The following is a 19,450-nucleotide window of genomic DNA, read 5'->3' as shown; positions in this document are numbered from 1 at the left end:
AGACAAGCTAGCATTTAAATTACTCAAGTCTGGTAACGGCACACAGTTTGCATGTCAGATGGCAGAACTCGATGTGAGTAAATTCTGAGCTGTAGGCTTTTAGATGCAATATGTGGGAGGCAAGACAAGAGAGGTGGAGCTTAGGAGACATGGCCTTATTCTGGACATGCCTGGATTCCATGTGGTTTTGAGAGAAATCAACTGACATCTTTTTACCTTGGTATCCAGGTAATCCTGAAAAATGATAAGAATAAACAGCAAAAAGATCTGGGAGTTCAAATCCGAGTCTGTCACTTCCTAGCAGGGTGAACGTGGGAAAGCCACTGAATTTCTCTGGTCCTTGTAAACGATGCGGTAAGAGCGATTTTCACATAGACTCATGGCTCGATGGCGAAAATGTGATTTCCTAAGAACCCAGGATACCTGGAATTATTTGTGGAAGTTCCTTGTAAAATAAGAAGGGATAGTATACACATTTTAATTTTTATTATTTGTTTCTGCCATGACCTGATCCGCAGGGAAGTATGACGATGAGTCAAATATGTGAAGGTCTTATGCAAAACAAGGTAATAGGCACTAACACATACAAGAAAAAGCAAAGACTTTGGAAGTGCATACATTTTGGTCCAAGCTCACCTCTAAGAGCTACTTGTAACGGTGACGTCTACCTGAAGTATTCTTAACCTCAGGTCTGTGGACTTAAAAGGGCCATGGATAGAGTTCAAGAGATCCATGAACTTGGATTAAAAAACAAAAAAAAAAACAACAAAAAACACATCTTTACTTATACTAACCTCGGAAATGTAGCATTTCTTTCAGTTATGAATATAGGCAACTACTCATAGTGTTTTCATACTATCTATGTCTTTGCACCCAGAGAAGTCACAGATATTTTGATATCACAATATAATTACTGTATCTTAAACTCTTATTTATACTCATCACTAACTGGAAATTATGAGATCTGTTCACCCAGCACCTACACTTTTTGATTTAAGTCCTAAATAAAGAAGCACATGCTACTGTCTCACAAATTTATAATTTTATATTTCGACAAGTGTATTTGAATGCAACTGGCTTTCTTTGTAACGTGATATATTTTAACGTATGAACCTAAAAACATTCTTTTAGGAAATAGTCCATGGGCCTCGCCAGCTCACCAGGCACTAAAAGATTCTACCACCTCCCTGGGAATTCATTTTCTTAGGGGTAGAAGAGCTGTGAGGCGTGGTCATTGTGGGGTCACAGGTGACACAGTGAGGTGCCCTGCACGCTGCAGGTATTCAACCAACAGAAGCTAATCTCTCTTGAATACGAGGAGACAAGGGCAGCAACGTCCTGTGTGGGTCACGTGACAGTCTTCACTCGCTAGGGCTGGATGGTCTTGCGTGGTGTTTGGGGGACACGGCCGTGTGGCTTTCCTCTCCAAGGCCACCCTGCTACAGCTTGAACTAACCTCTACACAGACCAGAGGTGAGAGTCTACACTGCAGCTGAGGATGGAGAGGTCTTTCTGGGGCCACTGGGCTGACCCAGCTGCACTGCTTTGAGCCAATGGGCAAGGTCTTGGCCACGGCAGCGGAAATGAGAACACGTTATTTAGAAACTGGGAACATGAAGCTATTTTAAAGCTTGCCAGTGAAGGGGCCTTCGAAGGCAAGACTAGTCTTCAGGCTCAGCATAATGAATCTCAATGCGAGAAAATTACGTAATATTTCCACTTGAGTCCCAAATCAACCGTCTCAGCAATATGAGAGCATCCTGCAAAGGCGAGTGCGCGAGAGCTACGGAGGGAAGATTCATGGCCTTCTTAATTAACTCCGAGGTGCTGCACATAAGGGGGAAGCGATAAATCAAGTAGATTACTACCAGCGATCCGAATTTCCAAATGAAATGAGAGAGACGAGGCACCTTGAGTCATTTTGTAAATGTGTATAGTGGTGGGGGAGGGGCACCTCCAAGGTCATCCCCTTTATGTTAAAATCTGCCACCACGAACAAGAGCCCCTTGATTTCATTTCATGTCACAGGCAAAGCACTTGCCATACAGTCAGGTGCAAAGACGCAAGAGACAGAAGGGGATGAGTGAAACACATAATGGCAGGGCACCATAAGACACACACACAAAACTACAATTGTTGGTCACACGCTTACTCAAGGTGTATTTACTGACCACAGCGAGGACGCAGCGATGACCAAGGGTAGGTCCCTGCCCCCAGGGTGCTCCCATTCTCCAGGTGGAGCCAGCCAATCAGCAAAACAATGAATTAAACTGTGATCTCAGGTGGTGGTAAGAGACAAGAAGAATAGGAAAGCAGAGGAAGGGCACAGAGTTGGGCAGACAGGGAACTATTTCAGTTGTGGTTGGGGAAGGTCTGCGGTGCAGGGGACATCTGACACCTGCAGGAGGGGAGGGAGGGAAAGGAGGGACTGGCGTAAAGCCCCCATGAGAGGGACAGCACCCCGGCAGAGGGCCCAGCAAGGACAAGAGCTGGGAGCAGGTAGAGCTGCGCTGGAGAGAGGTGAGGCTGGGGGGTGGGGGGCGGGGGGTGCCCCACCACAGAGGCCTTCGTTAGCCATGGGGGGGGGATTTCATTGTCACTCCCCATGTGATAGGAAGCCACTGGTGAGAGAGGCAGGCCATCTGGCGCAGGTTTGATTAATGTAGACCACGAGCAAAGAAACACTGGCCTGTGGTATAAACAGGGACTAATCCACACGGCAGCACCGTTTTGAGTGGCAAAAGCACACACACACGCAAACAAGGCTAAGGTTTCTGTAGTGTGGTGGTTACTACGTTCACCTAACACATGCTGACAAATCTGGAAACCGCCTGGATGTCCACCAGCCAGCAGTGAAGGAGCTGAACTCATATATCCCCAGCTGAGACTCTGATGGAAATATTCAAAAGAATGAGTTAGACCTATCTCTAACTTTGACCCAGAAAGAAGTTAAATGGAAAAACAAAAAGACAAGTGTATAATTTATAAATGTTTACGTATATATTATTTATATATTTCAGGCTGCCTTTTTTAAAATTTTTTAATAAAACCAAACCCCGACAGCCACGTTTGCACCTGAGAAGAAATGGAGATGAATATACCTACTATGATGTTACCACCGCTGACTTTGGGGTAGGAGGCTTAAGTGGGGAGGTGGGGAGAAAGGACAGAAGCTACTGATCTTATATACATTTGTACACAAATTTAAATTTTAGCAGTCAGTGGTTATGACTAAGTGTGTTCATGCTATGAGTTTGGAAAAGGCACTTAAAGACTGACGCATAATTCCTTCTGGGAGCGCGGGGAACCCTCACAAAACAGGTAGCAGTAAAAGCAGGTCTTAAAGTGCAGAAGTGCCCCAGCCAGGGAAGAGGGGAGGAGAGCGGAAGAACCCAGCAGGCTGAGGGCCAAACACGAGAGGTTTCTGTACGTGGTGCTGGTGGACTGGTTCTTCTGATCAATCTTCTGGGTGGAGGCGGGCAGGAAGACGGGTGAGTGCCTGGGACGCTGGAGCCTCAAGTGAGGACAGAAGCAGGGGAACCACTCAAAAGATGAGGATGTGGATGTGGCAGATCCGGTGCCTGGCTGTTTGGAGAAGGGAGTGAAGGAGAGGGATGGGCAAAAGATAATGAACCCCAAGCTTCTCAGACGAGTGAGTGAGTCGGTCTCACGGCACCACGTTAGGAATCCCGGCAGGAGAGGCCGCTTTGGAGGGGCTGTGAAATGATGGGCCCAGCACTGGGTGAGCTGAGCTTCCACTAAACATTCATGTGTCCACAGGCGGTTAGAGGTGAGAACTGGAAGAAACCTGGAATTAGGGGTCGGAGGTCCTCTCTACAGAGGTGATGGTTAAACGCAAGGAAGGGAGTGAGCATAGACAAAAGAGCGAAATACTGGGGACAAGACTTAGGGAGAAGCCTCTATCTGTGTGGCAGAGAGGCAGGAGAAGAACCAGCAGAGCCCACGTTAACGGGCACAGGGAGGAAAGGGTATCCGAAAAAGAAAGTGGCCAACAGCATCGAACGGCGTAGGCCCATCAGGAGGGTCTCAGGGAAGATGCCATTCTTCTCCGCAAAGAGAAAAAGCAGAAGCAGAGAGGAAAGGGAATTCTGAGGACAGCCCAGAACGTAGGGTCTGTGCCATGTGACTAAGTGAAGCCAACAGGGCTTGAGGCCACAGGGAGGAGAGAGGGATGTGGCGCTCAGGCCGTGGTGCCAGCTTCGAATGAGGGAGCAAGAGAATGAAGAGAACACGGAGGAAAGAGCCAGGTCAACTTGGAGATGGAAAGAGAGATGCTGAGATGGGACCCAGACACCGTGTGCATCTTCTCGGTGCAGGAGCCAAGAACACCTGCCCATGAGGGAACTGGGAATACCTTCGGGACGTCAGTACACCGGGAAACACTCCCAACGGCCTGTGCTAAGCTGAGCAAGGTTTTAATTTTTTTAGGGCTGCCCCCGAGGGAATGTGGAAGTTCCCAGCCTCGGGGTCGAATCGGAGCTGCAGTTGCCGGCCTACACCACGGCCACAGCAACGCGGGATCTGAATCAGGTCTGTGACCTACACCATTCCTCTCGGCAACGCAGGATCCTCGACCCACCAAGCAAGGCCAGGGATCGAACCCTCATCCTTATGGATACTAGTCAGGTTCATTACCACTGAGCCATGACGGGAACTCCAAGCAAGGTTTTAACCTGGGATGAAAGGATCACGAGATGGTCTTGAGGGTCTGGCTGAGGCTGGGAAGGCTGGACTTGCAGTGGACGACTGTCCGGCTGGGTACTTTCTGTGGCGACTGCCAGCAGGTAGCCTGAGTAGGGAGGCACGTTCTGTGCTGATCTGAGGCCGAGAATGGAGATGATGAGTGGGCCACTGGGAAGAGGGATGAATCTAAATTGGAAAATTCAAAGCGAACACATCCAGCACCTGGCCCGAATGTGGACAAGCGGGGAAGGGTCGGGGTCCCAGGTCTCCAGGACAGCGTGTAGCCCAGAAGAGACAGCTCTGGAGACTCTGACCCACAGCGAAACGTCACCGTCGGAGGTCTTAAAGGTATAGCCGCTCTTGCTTAGGACAAAGTCCAGGAAATGGGTTCCCATAAAGGCAAAAAAATGAAATCTTTTTTCATTATTTCTAAATGGTTTCGATGTCACTGAATCTTTTTTGACTTGTACATTTGAAGACCCTGAAAAAACGTAATGCAGCTCGGAAATGGCCTTAAAGATGCATAAAAAAAAACGGAGTTCCTGTCGTGGTGCTGCAGAAACAAACCTGACTATTATCCAAGAGGACATGGGTTCAATCCTTGGCCTCGCTCGGTGGGTTAAGGATCCGGCATTGCTGTGAGCTGTGGTATAAATCGCAGATATGGCTCAGATCCCGTGTTGCTGTGGCTGTGGTGTAGGCTGGCAGCTGCAGCTCTGATGCAACCCCTAGCCTGGGAACTTCCATATGCCGCAGGAGCAGCCCTTTAAAAACGCACAAAAAGATCAGTCACAAATACGCATGGGTAGATGTACTGAGGAAGACTGAAACATGGCATGGTGTGACGTGAGTTGCACAAGCAACCTATTTTAAAACACAGATTGCCTGAACTTGTAGATGACAAGTACGTTGCACAAGGAGGCCCAGTACCTGTGAGGCAAATCGCATCGCCCAGCTCTGCCAAGACTTAGCTCTCCTACCATGTGTTTTACACCAGCAGCACGGGCTAATTCTGGTGGAGCCAAAATGGCACAGAAGAGGTCTTTCCAGCTTCCCACTGTCTCTGGAAAGCACATGGCTCTTGCAGAACATAAAGAGCTAGCCAAATCAGGTTAGAGATATTACAACAAGGAAAATCTGGCAGGCAGCCATCTCGGCTTTGTTTCAACTGATGTCCATAAAAACAGAGGCTAGGAAAGTGGTAGCACAACGTCTGGAGTCTGAGATCTAACAGCATGCAACATGTTTATGTTATGCATTAGGCCACAAACTTCAGTCTGGGGCTGGGGCGCACGGCAGAACCTTAGATCCGATGGACAAAGGAGGGAAATGGCAAAGGCTGTCCTGGACCATAATAAACATGACTGCTCTCAGAAGCCCATGAACAGGTGGTTTCATGAAAAACAAAACAGAACCGTACTGCTTTCAGATTTAAAAAAAAAAAAAAAAATCAAATGTTTCAGGCTTGTTTGTATAAAGTAAATAGAAGGTCAGTACACACTTGGCCAATTACAGCATTTTTTATGAGGCTATGACTGACTAGAATCTGGCCAAAATGAGTCCAACTGAAACAGCAAGAGCAAGGGTTTGGGGGAATGGGGTGAGGTTTTGGAGTGGCGATGAAAGTGAGAAAGAGGAAGAAAGCTTTCATTAAGCGGTTCACATTCTGGGAGGAGGATTTTTTTTTTTTTTTTTTAAAGCATCCAGACTGATTTTATTTTCAATCAAAACAACCTCTTATTTAGTATATTTTTCCTTTTCGTTCTTCAACACATCTATAATGACTGCTTTCAAGACTTTATTTCCTGAATCTGACCAACTCAGGGAGGGTCTCTATTGACTGCTTTTTTTCTCTTGTCTAAGGCTGAGATTTTCCCGTGTCTTTCACGTCTAGTAATTCTTAATTGTATATTAGACATTGTGTATCTGATTCATTCCTATGAACAGCACTGATTTTTGTTCTAGCCAGCAGTTCAGTTTCAGGCTGTTGAACTCACATAGGCCCACGGTGATACTTTATTAAGGCCGACCTGCGGGAGGCCCACAGTGGTTTATAAGATCTTCTGTCTTGTCAGGATTCACCTCCAAACTGGCTGCTCTGAAGAGCGTGTGGAGTCTTGGCTTTAGAAGCTATTAGGGCATCTCTAGACCAGGTCACACTGGGACAAAGTCCTTATTTCTAAGGAGAGTCTTTCTGGTACCGCAGTTGGAAGACTCGAGTATGGACAAGCTGTTTCCACGCTGGCTGGGTTAGAATGCAGTGCCTGGCACTGCTCGACCTCTGGGCAACCTGCTTCCTTCTCACCCCTGCAGCTGCTGTGCTTTGGTAAGACTCACGTCTCACCCTGAACGTGTCCACCCTGAGCCATGGACTCATGAAGGACCCTCGTACAGACTGCTGTGGCCTCTTTTTAACAGATCCCTCATCTCCAGTCCCTGGGCCACAGATTCCAGCAGCTTTAGCTGCCCCAACTCTGACCTCTCTCTCCTTGGGTTCTAGCTCACTCCACTGCAGCAAGGAAATTGTCTTCAGCCACTGAGCCAGACGACTACAGGGCTCCCCTCCTAAGTCTCCTTTCTCTCAGGAGTCACAGTCTTGTACCGCCTCTTGTCCAGAGCCTGAAATGCACCGAGTCATACATCTATCCACTTGTTTATGGTGGGAGAACTAGGGACGGCCGATGTTGCGCCTGTCGGTGCGCTGCACTGCATGTGAACGCTGACTGCAAGTTGTAGACACTCACTGTCATCACACAGCCGTCTCAGCGCATGGGGGACGGAGAGGCTTCCGGTTCCTCACAAAAGTGCCCCTCGACTTGCTGATTCATTCCCTCCCTCATTCACGAATCCACATTCACTCCACAGTCACTCATTCAATAAACGTTTACGGCAAGTCTGCTATGTGCCAGACACTGTGCTGGCGGCTGGGGACACAGTTCTGGGAGACAGAAAGCATCCCCGCCCTCGTGGAGGGGACTCTGCTGGTCCTGCTCCAAAGCCGTGGCGCTGCTCATATAATCACTGACTTGAGAGAGAAAAGGGAGACTTGGCATGAGCAGAATATAAAGAATAATAAAAAGACCTATTACTTACATAACGCTTCCTACGTCCCAGGCACTGCTGTATGGGCTTTATCCACACTGATTTAATACCCATAGTTAAAAAGGAATTATTGTTATTAGAGCCGAGGAGACAGAGGCGGAGACGTGCCAGCTTGCTCACAGAGTCCTGAAAGGCAGAGACAGGACTCAAACCGAAGCAGTCTGACTCTGGCCCACACAGACTCTACCGCTGCCTTGCTCTATTTCTCAAAGAGAGAAGAGAGAAGGAATGAGATTGGGGGTGGAGGGAGGAAACAGAGTTTTCTTTCTTTTTCCGAATTGTAAACTATTTTGTAAATTTTTAAACAATATTGATTGATTGATTGATTTTTGACCGCACCCGCAGCATGTTTAAATTTCCCGGCCAGAGATCAAACCCACACCATAGCAGTGACCTGGGCTGCTGCAGTGAAAACACCACATCTTCAACTCGCTGTGCCACAAGAGAACTCCATAGAGATAGTCTCTAAACAAACAAAAATAAAAGCTTTCTTTTAAATAGAAGCCACCTGGGTGGGTGTCTGGGCAGGTTGAGAGAAGCTAATGAATCCCTATTCAAATAGGCACAGAGTAGAAGCTGATGGGGTTGGCACGTAAGTGCATAATTTTGTCCTTGTTTTTCCCAGCGGATCATGAGGAAAAGAGGAATGCTCTGCTCCTTTCAATCAGAAAAAGAAGAGCGGGCTGTCCCGAATCCGTGCCTTCACGGTTCCTTGGGGACGCTGAGGATGTAGATGGAAGTGACTGAATTCTAGCAAGTGGCACATGCAGAACCAGTCCCATCCGATGCTTCAATAAAAAGTGCTCTGGGATCAGGGACCTATGAGAATCATATTAGCCCTCTTGGCGACTTCAAATGCATACCATCAGCATAGGAAACCATCTGATTAAATCCTATGGTAAAGGAACTCAAGTCATTTAACTCAGGATTTCCCCAAATCAGCTGATCACAGAACCCTTCGGTGAATCAGTGAGTCGTGGGGGGGGGGGGGGTTGGGGGGGGGGGCGGAGCGTATGAGAGAAGCTGGCAAACATCCACGAGAATGACTCTTCTATGAAACCTATTTTAGAATTTGCTGTTTAATAGCCAACACAAAACTTAAAAAAAAAAAAATCCATTTTCAGAGGAGGTCCGACCTAACTATTCCTATGCCAAGTGGCGAGTCTTACAAAGAGAATGTGAATAGAGCTGCAGTTTAGGAATAAGAGGATACTGAATTTTTATTAGGCAGTAAATGACAAGGGATGAATGCACTCATGTACCCGTTTGAGCCTGAGCATGCGATTCCTTTACAGCTTACGTCAAACTGATGAACACCTTTTAAAAGTGAAAAGTTTATCTGAAAACACCAGTTATTTTAATACAAACATATTTTGTACGGAAAACAGTATAATTAAGAGCCACGGCCATGTTTGTTATCATGTCTTGAAGTTAACCCAGTTACCCATTTCAGGGGGGGGGGGTCACACGTTGTTCATAAGCCACCCTGTCACCTCGAGGCAGCGACCCGAACTATCTCGCAATATCTACCAATATAGATATTGATACAGTCTATATTCCTATGTCACAATAACCCGAAGGAAACACCCAGATGTAGCCCAGTGCTTCTCATCAACGTTTTTAAGGAGACTTACCTGACTTCACCCTACAGCTCACCTATCACCCGCCTACTAATGAGAGGTGGTGGCAGTAAGTAAACAGTTTCCTGTGCTCTGCCAGTGCCCTGTCCTTTCTTTCCTCCATGCTAGGATGCTAAGGTGGCCTTCCCAACTCTAGCCGAGGCCTGAAATGCGAGGATGGGCCCTGCCCCCTCAATCCAGTACCCTGGTAGCAATACAGCACTTAAAATCTCCTGGTCACCTCTCATAGCATTTTCAGCCTCTGCCAACTCCTGCTGTGTTCTTTCCTTAGGTTGCTGCCCCCCAATTATCTACAGCATGGTAATGATTCTTTTTTTGCCTTTCTGTATCCCCCCTCTGTCCAGCTGCCCACTTTATTTTTCCAACATTAGTTTCCCGAACTCTCTTCTGACTTTTAGCTAGTACTTTACTTTCTGACATCACAGCAAATCAGGCTGTACAGTGATTAGAAAAACAGGTTCTGGAGCCTAACTGTGCAGGTTTGAACCTAAGATTCCACTTCATACCAGCCGGGGACCCAGGGTACATAACTTTCCTGAGTCTCAACTTTTGAGCCTGTAAAGTGGAGATTATCATAGTATCTCCTTCATGTGGTCACCGAGAAATTTAAATGAAATAACTAATGCAAAAGAAACGCTTAGCATGGAGCTCAAGGCATATAATGAGTTACATTTGCTTTTTCTAGTATTATTTCTTCTATGTTCTCTCTTATAGCCAAAATCTAGCTTTTCTTCTTGCCCTTTATATCTTTTCTCCAGGAATATAAAGATTCTACAGATGAAGCAATGACCTTCCCTAGCACATGAGCTTACCGCTGTCTCTCATGTCACAAAATTAACAGAACTTCCTATTCTCAAAATTCCTATTCATCTTTTCCTCCCAGAACTAATCCTACAACCTTCAGTAATTCATCCTATCTTGCTATTTATCTTTAAATTATTTTTATTTTAAAATTTGCTCAGGTGTTGTCACAGACCCACTTTTAGGGGACTTAAAGTTTCATTCAATATACTATGTTCAAGAGAGTAAAGCAATTTAAATTAAGTGCAAATAAAGGCTCCAATTCCTACTCAATTCTTTTTTTAATCCAAAAAACTATCTCCATATTAAGAACCTTAGCTCTGTGGTTTCGCTTAATGTTACTGCCCAAAAAAGTTTCCTCTCTATTTTGAGGTGCCCAAAAGAACATCAGAGTTGCATAAACAGATATATGAATAGACAAATATTGATTCTTTTCCTGCATTCACTGCTCAGCAAAATTAAGCAAAATTAAACCTTTTCCTTAGAGGTTTAAGGAAAAAGACATTTTTTTGTTCAACTTTGTTTTATAATAGTACTCTTTTCGGCAGTACTCAGGAGATTGCCATCAAGCAGACTTTCACATTACCCAACCTTCACTAGTCTCTTCCTGAATCCCTACTGCCTTCATGTGAATTTCATTATGTGTCCCTTCTATATCAAAGGCCCTTAAGACTCCCTTTTTTTCAAGTTCAATGTTTTAAAAATTATAGTTGATTTACAATGTTGTTTTAGTTTCAGGAGTACAGCAAAGTGATTCCGTTATCACTTGCACCTCTGCAGTGACCCGAGCTGCTGGAGTCAGATTCTTTTTTTTTTTTTGGTCTTTTTCCTTTGTTGTTGTTGTTGCCATTTCTTGGGCCACTCCCACGGCATACGGAGGTTCCCAGGCTAGGGGTTGAATCGGAGCTGTAGCCACCGGCCTACGCCAGAGCCACAGCAACGCGGGATCCGAGCCGTGTCTGCAACCTACACCACAGCTCACGGCAACACCGGATCGTTAACCCACTGAGCAAGGGCAGGGACCGAACCCGAAACCTCATGGTTCCTAGTCGGATTCGTTAACCACTGAGCCACGACGGGAACTCCTGGAGTCAGATTCTTAACCCACTTCACCACAGTGGGAACTCCTGTTTGTAGCTTTTTAAGGAACCTCCATACTGTTCTTTGCAGTGGCTGTACCAATTTGCATTCCCACCAACAGTGTAGGAGGGCTCCTTTTTCCCCATACCTTCTAAAGCATTTGTTATTTGTAGACTTTTTAATTTTTTATTGAAGTATAATTGATTTACAATGTTGTGATAATTGCTGCTGTACAACAAAGTGATTCAGTTACACATGCACATAAATCCCTTCTTTTTCAGATTCTTTTCCCATACAGATGATCACAGAATACTGGGCAGAGTTCCCTGTGCTATACAGCAGATCATATTTGTCAGTCATTCCATATTACTATCTGTAGATTTTTTGAGGATGGCCATTCTGACCGGTGTTAAGCGGCAGCTCACTATAGTTTCGACTTGCATTTCTCTAATAATTAACAATGCTGAACATCTTTTCATGTGCCTCATTGGCCATCCGAGTGTCTCCTTTGGAGAAATGTCTATTTAGGTCTTCTGCCTAGTTTTGATTGTGTTGTTCAGCTTTTTTGATACTAAGCTATTTGTATATTTTGGCAATTAATTTCTTGGTAGCGGCGTTTGCAAATATTTTCTCTCATCCTATAGACTGTCTTTTTATTTTTTAATGGCTTCCTTTGCTATGCAAAACCTTTTAAGTTTAATTAGGTCCCATTTATTAATTTTTGTTTTTCTATTACTCTGAGATGGATCCAAAAAATATACGCTGCAATTTATGTCAAAGGGTGTTCTGCCTATGTTTTCCTCTAGGAGTTTTAGAGAATCCAGTCCCCTTAAGGCTTCTCTTGGCATTTTTTCCCCTATGGCCAGACTTGGATTCCTCCTTGCAGCTCTCCAACGCTCAGCTCTCTTTTCCATCTACCAGGTGTTTGTCATCTGCAACCCAGTACCCAGCATGTCTACCATGTGTTCAGCGCTACGTGGTGAATGTGGCACTGAATATGAAGGGATCCCGAGTGAGAAGGGCTGTCTGGAACCTGTGCAATCGTCCATACATAGTCCTTCTCTTGACCTACAGGTCACAAGTAAACAACTCAATCCCCCACAGGTCTGCCTTTCTACTACCAAGGATGTGACGTGGCAAATTCTCTTATCTTCTCAGGCCTCTAAATGCAATGATATGTCTGGTTCAAGACACTGACCTAACTTCAGGACCTAACTTCCAGTTTATAGCAAATAAGAGACAGAGGAACCTGCCAAATGGCCTCTTGAAGACGCCAAAGAAAACCCGGAAGGTGGGAGTACGTGGTGGGATGCTGGCGCATCTCTTCAATAAGTCACTGTCAATGAAAGGGGCTGCATCAGGATAAAAGCAACTGGGGGGGGGCAAGATATTGAGGTACAATGTGATGTTCTGAATTGGACGCTGGGCTAGACAAACATCTACCATGGACTTGTTTAGATCATCTGGGGAAACCTGCATATGATCTGGATATTAGATTAGACGCAAATGTACTGAAATCGAAAAAGACCAGTCACAAAACTGAGCAAAAGCGAAAAAACATAGGCACAGCTTTTGGTTAAAAATTATATAGCCTTTTTAAAATTTGTTATTGAAATACATTTACTATTACATAGTTTTCTTTCTTTCTTTTCTTTCTTTCTTTTTTTTTTTTTTTGTTTGTTGCTTTTTAGGGCCACACCTACGGCACATGGAAGTTCCCAGGCTTGGGGTCGAATCAGAGCCGCAGTTGCCAGCCTACGCCACAGCCATAGCAACATCAGATCCAAGCTGCATCTGCCAGCCTACACCTACACCTAAGGAGCTGCAACGCTGGATCCTTAACCCACTGAGCAAGGCCTGCGTCCGCATGGATACTAGTTGGGTTCATTACCGCTGAGCCACAACGGGAACTCCTGTTAACACAGTATTTTTTAAAAGTGATCTGAAAAATATGTGTCGGGGTGTTACCAGTAGTGATATCTGGATGGTGGGAATGTGATGCTTTGCTAAAAATTTTGTTTGATGACATTTTCTACTTTTCTGAAATGCCTATATATGGCTGTAATAATAAAAGGTTATTTTGAAAAAAGGACCCATCTTCTCCCAGCAGACTCATCTCAGAAAGTTCACACCCACTGACTACACTCTGACTCTAGGATGCGAGCATATCCTGCTTGATTCAAGTTCTCTGGTGCTTTTTTGTCTGTAGCCCTTGTCCCTATTCTTCAGTTTCACTGGCATCCCAAATCACACGGGCATAGTATTTATTTCTTTAGTGAATATAATGCTTGTGTAATTAGTAGACCCCTGCTGCCAACATGGCTGACAATATAAGCAGGAAGAATGAATGTGAAAATCTCATAGATTCTTATTAGAATAAGGCTTGTTTAGTACACATCTTTGTAACATATTTTACCCAAAATACAACAGCCATACTATTAAGAAGTCCTACTAAATACTATAATTAATCTCTAAGACTATTTATCTTATTCTTCAATATTAGTAGGCTAATTCACACACATGCACATCACAATTCTAATGTATACTTATACTTTTCGAAATCCGAGCTCATCTCTGGAAGCACAGGGTTTGTGAGAAATCCAGATAAGCGCATATATCTTTATCTATATCTGATGTGATTTTGAAAGTGTTTCACTTAAAACATCTCAAAAATTATGGGTAATGAAAAACTGTAGCTATTTTATCTCACTTCCAGGAAAGGCTGATAAATGGGAACCCACAGAAGATATGTAAATAGATGCTTATAGTAATGAATCCTTTAAAAAACATCCTTCATACAAGAACTTGAAACTGAGCATGGAGACTCCAATTCAAAGCCCTCTCTAGACAAGATTTAAGTAAATTTTCTAAAAAGGCATTAAGATGGAACAGTACAGATAATTCATTCCCAGCTTTCCAGCTGAGACCCTGAACCTCAGCTCTGGTACCAAGAAACTTGCAACATTCTTTGCTTTATATAAAAAAGGGACAGTCAAGAGAAATTCATGTGCTGAATTACGAGCAGAGAATTTTTCATTCCCACTAAAAATTAGTTTTGCTTTTCCTTTGCCTTTTTCTGTTTGAAGGGGGTGTGTGTTTTCTTAACATAAGTTGATTTCAGGTTCTCTTCAAAAATTCCTGTCTGCTTAATTATTTGAGTTGGCTCAAACACCAAGTCCTCTTTTAGGCCTGATGCATCAAGTCCTAACTGTTCTCCAAAGTTGTGCTCAAAGGTTTGGTTTCAGTAAAAACGCCTGTTCCTCTACTCAGATGGGGTCAGTTGAGAATGTTTCCACAAAAGATGAGCTGCTACTAAGTAACTTCGATATTAAATTATTTCAATTTGCTATATATCCTGATATATTCTTTTTTTAATTGTTATTTCCCCAACACAATTATTTTTTTCCACTATATATCCTGATATATTCTGATAATGCAACCCTGTTCTGCATTCATAAAGCACCTCTCCACCCCAGGGTTTAAAGGTTTCACTCAGATGTAAATCCACTAATCTCCCAAGTTGCCCTAAGAAGTCAAAGTAGCATAGTCTAACTCTGCATACAAAATACTTCCAGAATGAGCTTATAAATCTGTCGTGTTTTCAGCCACATGAACAGAGAACAACAGCCCTACCCCTCCCCAACAGAGAAACAAGAAAATTCCATATACAGGTTGATTTTAAATAATCTCCCGTAAATATTTTAAGCCTGAAAACATTTTTTCTACCCTGTTAAAAAATGCACATTTAAAAAATAAATATGTGGCAAATATGAGGTTGCTATAAATTCTGAAAATGGCTTACCTATTAATGTAACTGAGGGCAACATAGGTTGGCTGCTGTAATTCTTGTTTTTCTAAAACACGTGGATCTGTATCTGAAATAAAAACACAATTATGATTTTTCAGCTTTCGCATCAGAATATATGAGGCTACCTAACCTAAAGTAGCAGAGGCTAAACAGAGAAAAAGATTAATGATCACGCAAAAATCAATTTACAATTTTCAAGAAAACACGGTCAGCAAAGTATAATCATTTGTTCATTCATTCATAAATAACAAGATATTACATTACTTTTCAAGAGAATTCCAAACATCAACAGTGATAAAATGTCCATCTGTCACACAAACTCTTGCACAATCCCCCTCATAAATATTGGTTTTCACTGCTTACAGTTACAATGTTGGCATGGTTTTAGGTGGTTAATCGGCCTAAGAAAGAAAGTCTCTGTTAATTATGCTCACTTCAATGCTGGAACAAATTAGGTGCCATTGGAAAGCTCCATCCATTTGAAAGTCTACTCCGCATTGTTCTTATTCACTGAACACTTTCTGGGGGGTTTGGATTCACATTCTAGAAGGCAGCTTGTCCCCTCTTTAACTGTACAATGAATCCATTATAACTTTTCTAGACTCACAATCAGAAATTCTCATGCCAGTTCAGAATCCACAAACACCACATTCATCAGAGGATTTTTTTCCCTCTTGAAGAGATAGAATTCAACACCATGGCAACCTTCGGTAATGATGCTTCCCCAACACAGCACCAAAAATGTACTTTTCACCATGAGAAACATATTTTCCAGCCTCTCAGGTAGAGAAATGACGGTGGTAAATGTATGCAAAGGCAACGTTTCTATAGTAAGACTGTAAAGCAAAGAAACGGAACACATTTCATTGTCTTAGAAAAAGGTTCAGACATTTCACACAGATTTCTTTTCATTACAACCTCGTTTAAAACCATCTCATTATGAGAACTCTTCCAGCTGCACTTGGCAGGAACACCTTCTTTGATGTAATGACAGATGGTGTTTCAAGCACCTTTGTACAGGAAGTGTTTACTGCACGTGGTGGATGTAAGATACACATGCTGACGCCAAAGTGCATTCACAGGTGACGGGCGCAGGGGTGCAGACACAGTGGCACAGACCCCAGGTGGCAAAAATGATCGCGCAAAAATCAATTTACAATGCTTTCCACTCCCAGACCACAGCCGGACAGTAGTGGCCATTTTATTCTTGGTGTCGGAGTTAACAATCTCATGTTCACGTTATTGTTTTTCCTCTGCCAAGAATTTCAGGGATGTAACTATTCAGAAATCCCGCTTCCTGGGCCTTGGCCATGGCAAGTCCATGAAAGCCAAATTCTGAAACAAGAGACAAAGTTTCTCTGAATGGCTCCATCAAGTCGGGTCTCAAGGTTTTGGCAGCGCAAGTGAGAACACATCAGTAACTCAGCATTTCCTCTCCCTCCTGTGATGGCATATGCAACCAAGGCTGTTTGTTGATCATAGGCTTACAGATTCAACCCACTGTTCTCTAAACACAGGGAAACCACTCTTGTAGGGAACCAGTTTTTAAATGCAACCCTTACTCACATGCATCTAAGTTTGCTGGAACCCAAAGCATACCTATGCTGCTTTTTTTTTTTTTTTTGGCTTTTTAGGGCCCCACCCTCGGCCGTGTCTGTAACCTACACCCCAGCTCATGGCCACGCCAGATCCTTTACCCACTGAGCAAGGCCAGGGATCGAACCCGTGTCCTCATGGATACTAGGTGGGTTTGTCACCACTGAGCCACAACAGGAACTCCTACCCATGCTTCTGAGAGTAATGTTCTGTACATTTCACCTGCGTTCCCTGGAGAGGCATCAGCAGAACAGGGCTCACCAGGGAAAGCTGTTTTATCCGAAGAAAGGTCTACTGGGATGCCAAGCTGGCCATGTGTGCAAATGGTGACTGACAGATCGATCCAGGTGTTTAGCGAGGTAAGAAATACACAGTTGGAGACAAAACCCATGACATTGAAAAGAAAGGAGGAAGAGAAGAAAGAACAAGGCAATGACCGCAAATGTCTGGGTGGAAATTTTCTCAAGCACTCCCAGAACCCTTTCACCTCAAGTTTAGGCATTGAGGGCCAGGACGCATTATTGGACATTGATGTCCCTTCAGAGACAGGGACCTGAACTCATCCCTCCATAGAGACCTCTGGTGCACGAATACATAAGCTGCATTATTCTGAAAGAAAAGAGCACTGCTCTGAATCTAAAATGTTTGGACAAAGGGGAAAAGAGTTAAGAGGGCAATAAACATGTGTACCTCCTTCACCGATGCCTGTAACCAAAATTCAGTCCAACAGTGTTCCCACAAACCATCTTCTAAAGCTTTGTTTCCAAATTACGTAGTTTTTTGTTTTGTTTTGTTTTTGTTTGTTTGTCTTTTTAGGGCTCCACCCACAGTGTATGGATGTTCCCAGGCTAGGGATCAAATTGGAGCTGTAGCCGCCAGCCTGAGCCACAGCCACAGCAACACCAAATCCGAAGCCATGTCTGCGACCTACACCAAGCTTACGGCAACACGGGATCCTTAACCCACTGAGCGAGGCCAAGGATCGAACCCATGTCCCCATGGATACCAGTCGGGTTCATTACTGCTGAGCTAATGGGACCTCCCAAATTATGTAATTTCTCAAATACTTTAAATACCACCTAAGATACCTTGACTTATTTGTTTTGATTATTAGTGTATGTGTGTTTGTACACCTGCACGCAGTCACACGTTTGTACCGTTCTTTTTCTTCCTCACAGTACCCTCAAATTTGGAGTGGTAAAATGCACTTCCAGAAGCTTCTAAATGCCACTCTCCAAAACATCTAGACGCACCTCAAGCAGGATTCTCCAGTTTTTCTAGAATGCAGATTCTGGAAACCAACAAGAAGGTAGAACTTCCATACAAATGTCTACCAGGCCGAGGCATCTCTTTCAGATTAAATGTTTCCTTGAGCAACCTTTGGAACATCCATGAAAGCTTTGCATTCTTTTTTTTTTGGTCTTTTTTTGTCATTTTAAGGCCACACCCATAGCATATGGAGGTTCTCAGGCTAAGGGTCTAATCGGAGCTACATCTGCCAGCCTACACCACAGCCACAGCAACACCAGATCCAAGCCCCGTCTGCAACCAGTACCACAAATCACGGCAACGCCAGATCCTTAACCCACTGAGCAAGGCCAGCGATCCAACCCGCAACCTCATGGTTCCTAGTCGGATTTGCTGCCACTGTGCCAAGACGGGAACTCCACACTCTTAAATCGAAATCAGGCGCTTGATGCCCACAAATCTGGAGAAGCCTGCACAAGCGCGACGGGAGGGAAAGCACGAGGGGGGCTGGTCGCGCATAACCATCAGCCCCGACACCCGCTTCCTGGCTGCCGCTGTGCGTGATCACGACTCACCGTTTTATGGATTTCATCGCACTGTTGAGCACTCTGCATTCAGTCAGAGCATAATAGCTGCCTGCATCAGCTCCCCCTCCCTGACGGAAGTAACGGCCTGATGCTAAGGACTCCGCACACGAGAGGACTCACTAGGGTGACAAGGGACGAGGGTGTCCACGGCAGGCCGGGGACGTCCTCCCGAAGCCGCAGCGTCACGAGCCGAGGGAACTGGAGAGCGTGACACTCGCCACAGGACCTCCCTGACCGCAGCAACGACGACCCCGGCGGAACATGTTTTGCGGGGTCGCCACGCTAAGCCCTGTGAGACCAAGCGCAGCGGCTGACGCGCCCACGCCCCCAGAAACTTCTCCGGCTTGTGTGTGGCACTCCTGTGAACCTGGAACGCTGGCTACCTTTGCCCAGGGAAAAAAGCCATCTCAGAAATGTGTCACGGCCGCACGATGTTCCTGAACCGGGCCAGCAGCGAGGAAGGCAGGCAGTCCCCCAGGGCGGCTGCCGCCAGCCCCGGGGGACGCGCGCTGCCGCTCGCACATCGCAGAAGCGGCAGGAAGATAAGCCCCAACTTTCTCAGCGCGGCAGGGCACAGCCAAAAAAAGCACCAAGAGAGGACTGTTTTCTGTCTCCTCTCACCCCTTGCACACTCACAGATTTTAAGAGAATTCAAATATGAAAATGCATTTTAAAATACCCAAGCGGTAAAAACCTATCAACTTCCTTCAAAGTTTCTAAAACACAGCACCCTCTAAAGCAGACAGCACAAATCAAATAAAGTGGACAGCCATGTGCCTCTTGTGTCCTTCCCATCTCGTGATCACAGCCTGAAGCCATCTCTACGACAAGGACGGGACACAAAGTAGGCGCCTGCTGTAGCTCCTAGGGTCCTAGCCACCTGG

General features: G+C 44.9%; 1 protein-coding gene across 1 annotated transcript in view; it reads right to left on the bottom strand.

Moving 5' to 3' along the window:
• The window catches only part of JAZF1 (JAZF zinc finger 1), a 335,688-nt gene that overhangs the window by 131,606 nt on the left and 184,632 nt on the right, over window positions 1–19,450 (bottom strand). Inside the window, exon 2 of the mRNA XM_047763870.1 lies at window positions 15,130–15,202. Coding sequence (XP_047619826.1) covers window positions 15,130–15,202 — 73 coding nt within the window. The remainder of the gene's footprint in view (window positions 1–15,129; window positions 15,203–19,450) is intronic.

This window comes from Phacochoerus africanus, chromosome 16 (genome assembly GCF_016906955.1).
Source record: "Phacochoerus africanus isolate WHEZ1 chromosome 16, ROS_Pafr_v1, whole genome shotgun sequence".
NCBI lineage: Eukaryota > Metazoa > Chordata > Mammalia > Artiodactyla > Suidae > Phacochoerus > Phacochoerus africanus.
The sequence above is the reverse complement of the archived record's forward strand: the minus strand, read 5'-3'. Positions and strand labels throughout refer to the sequence as shown.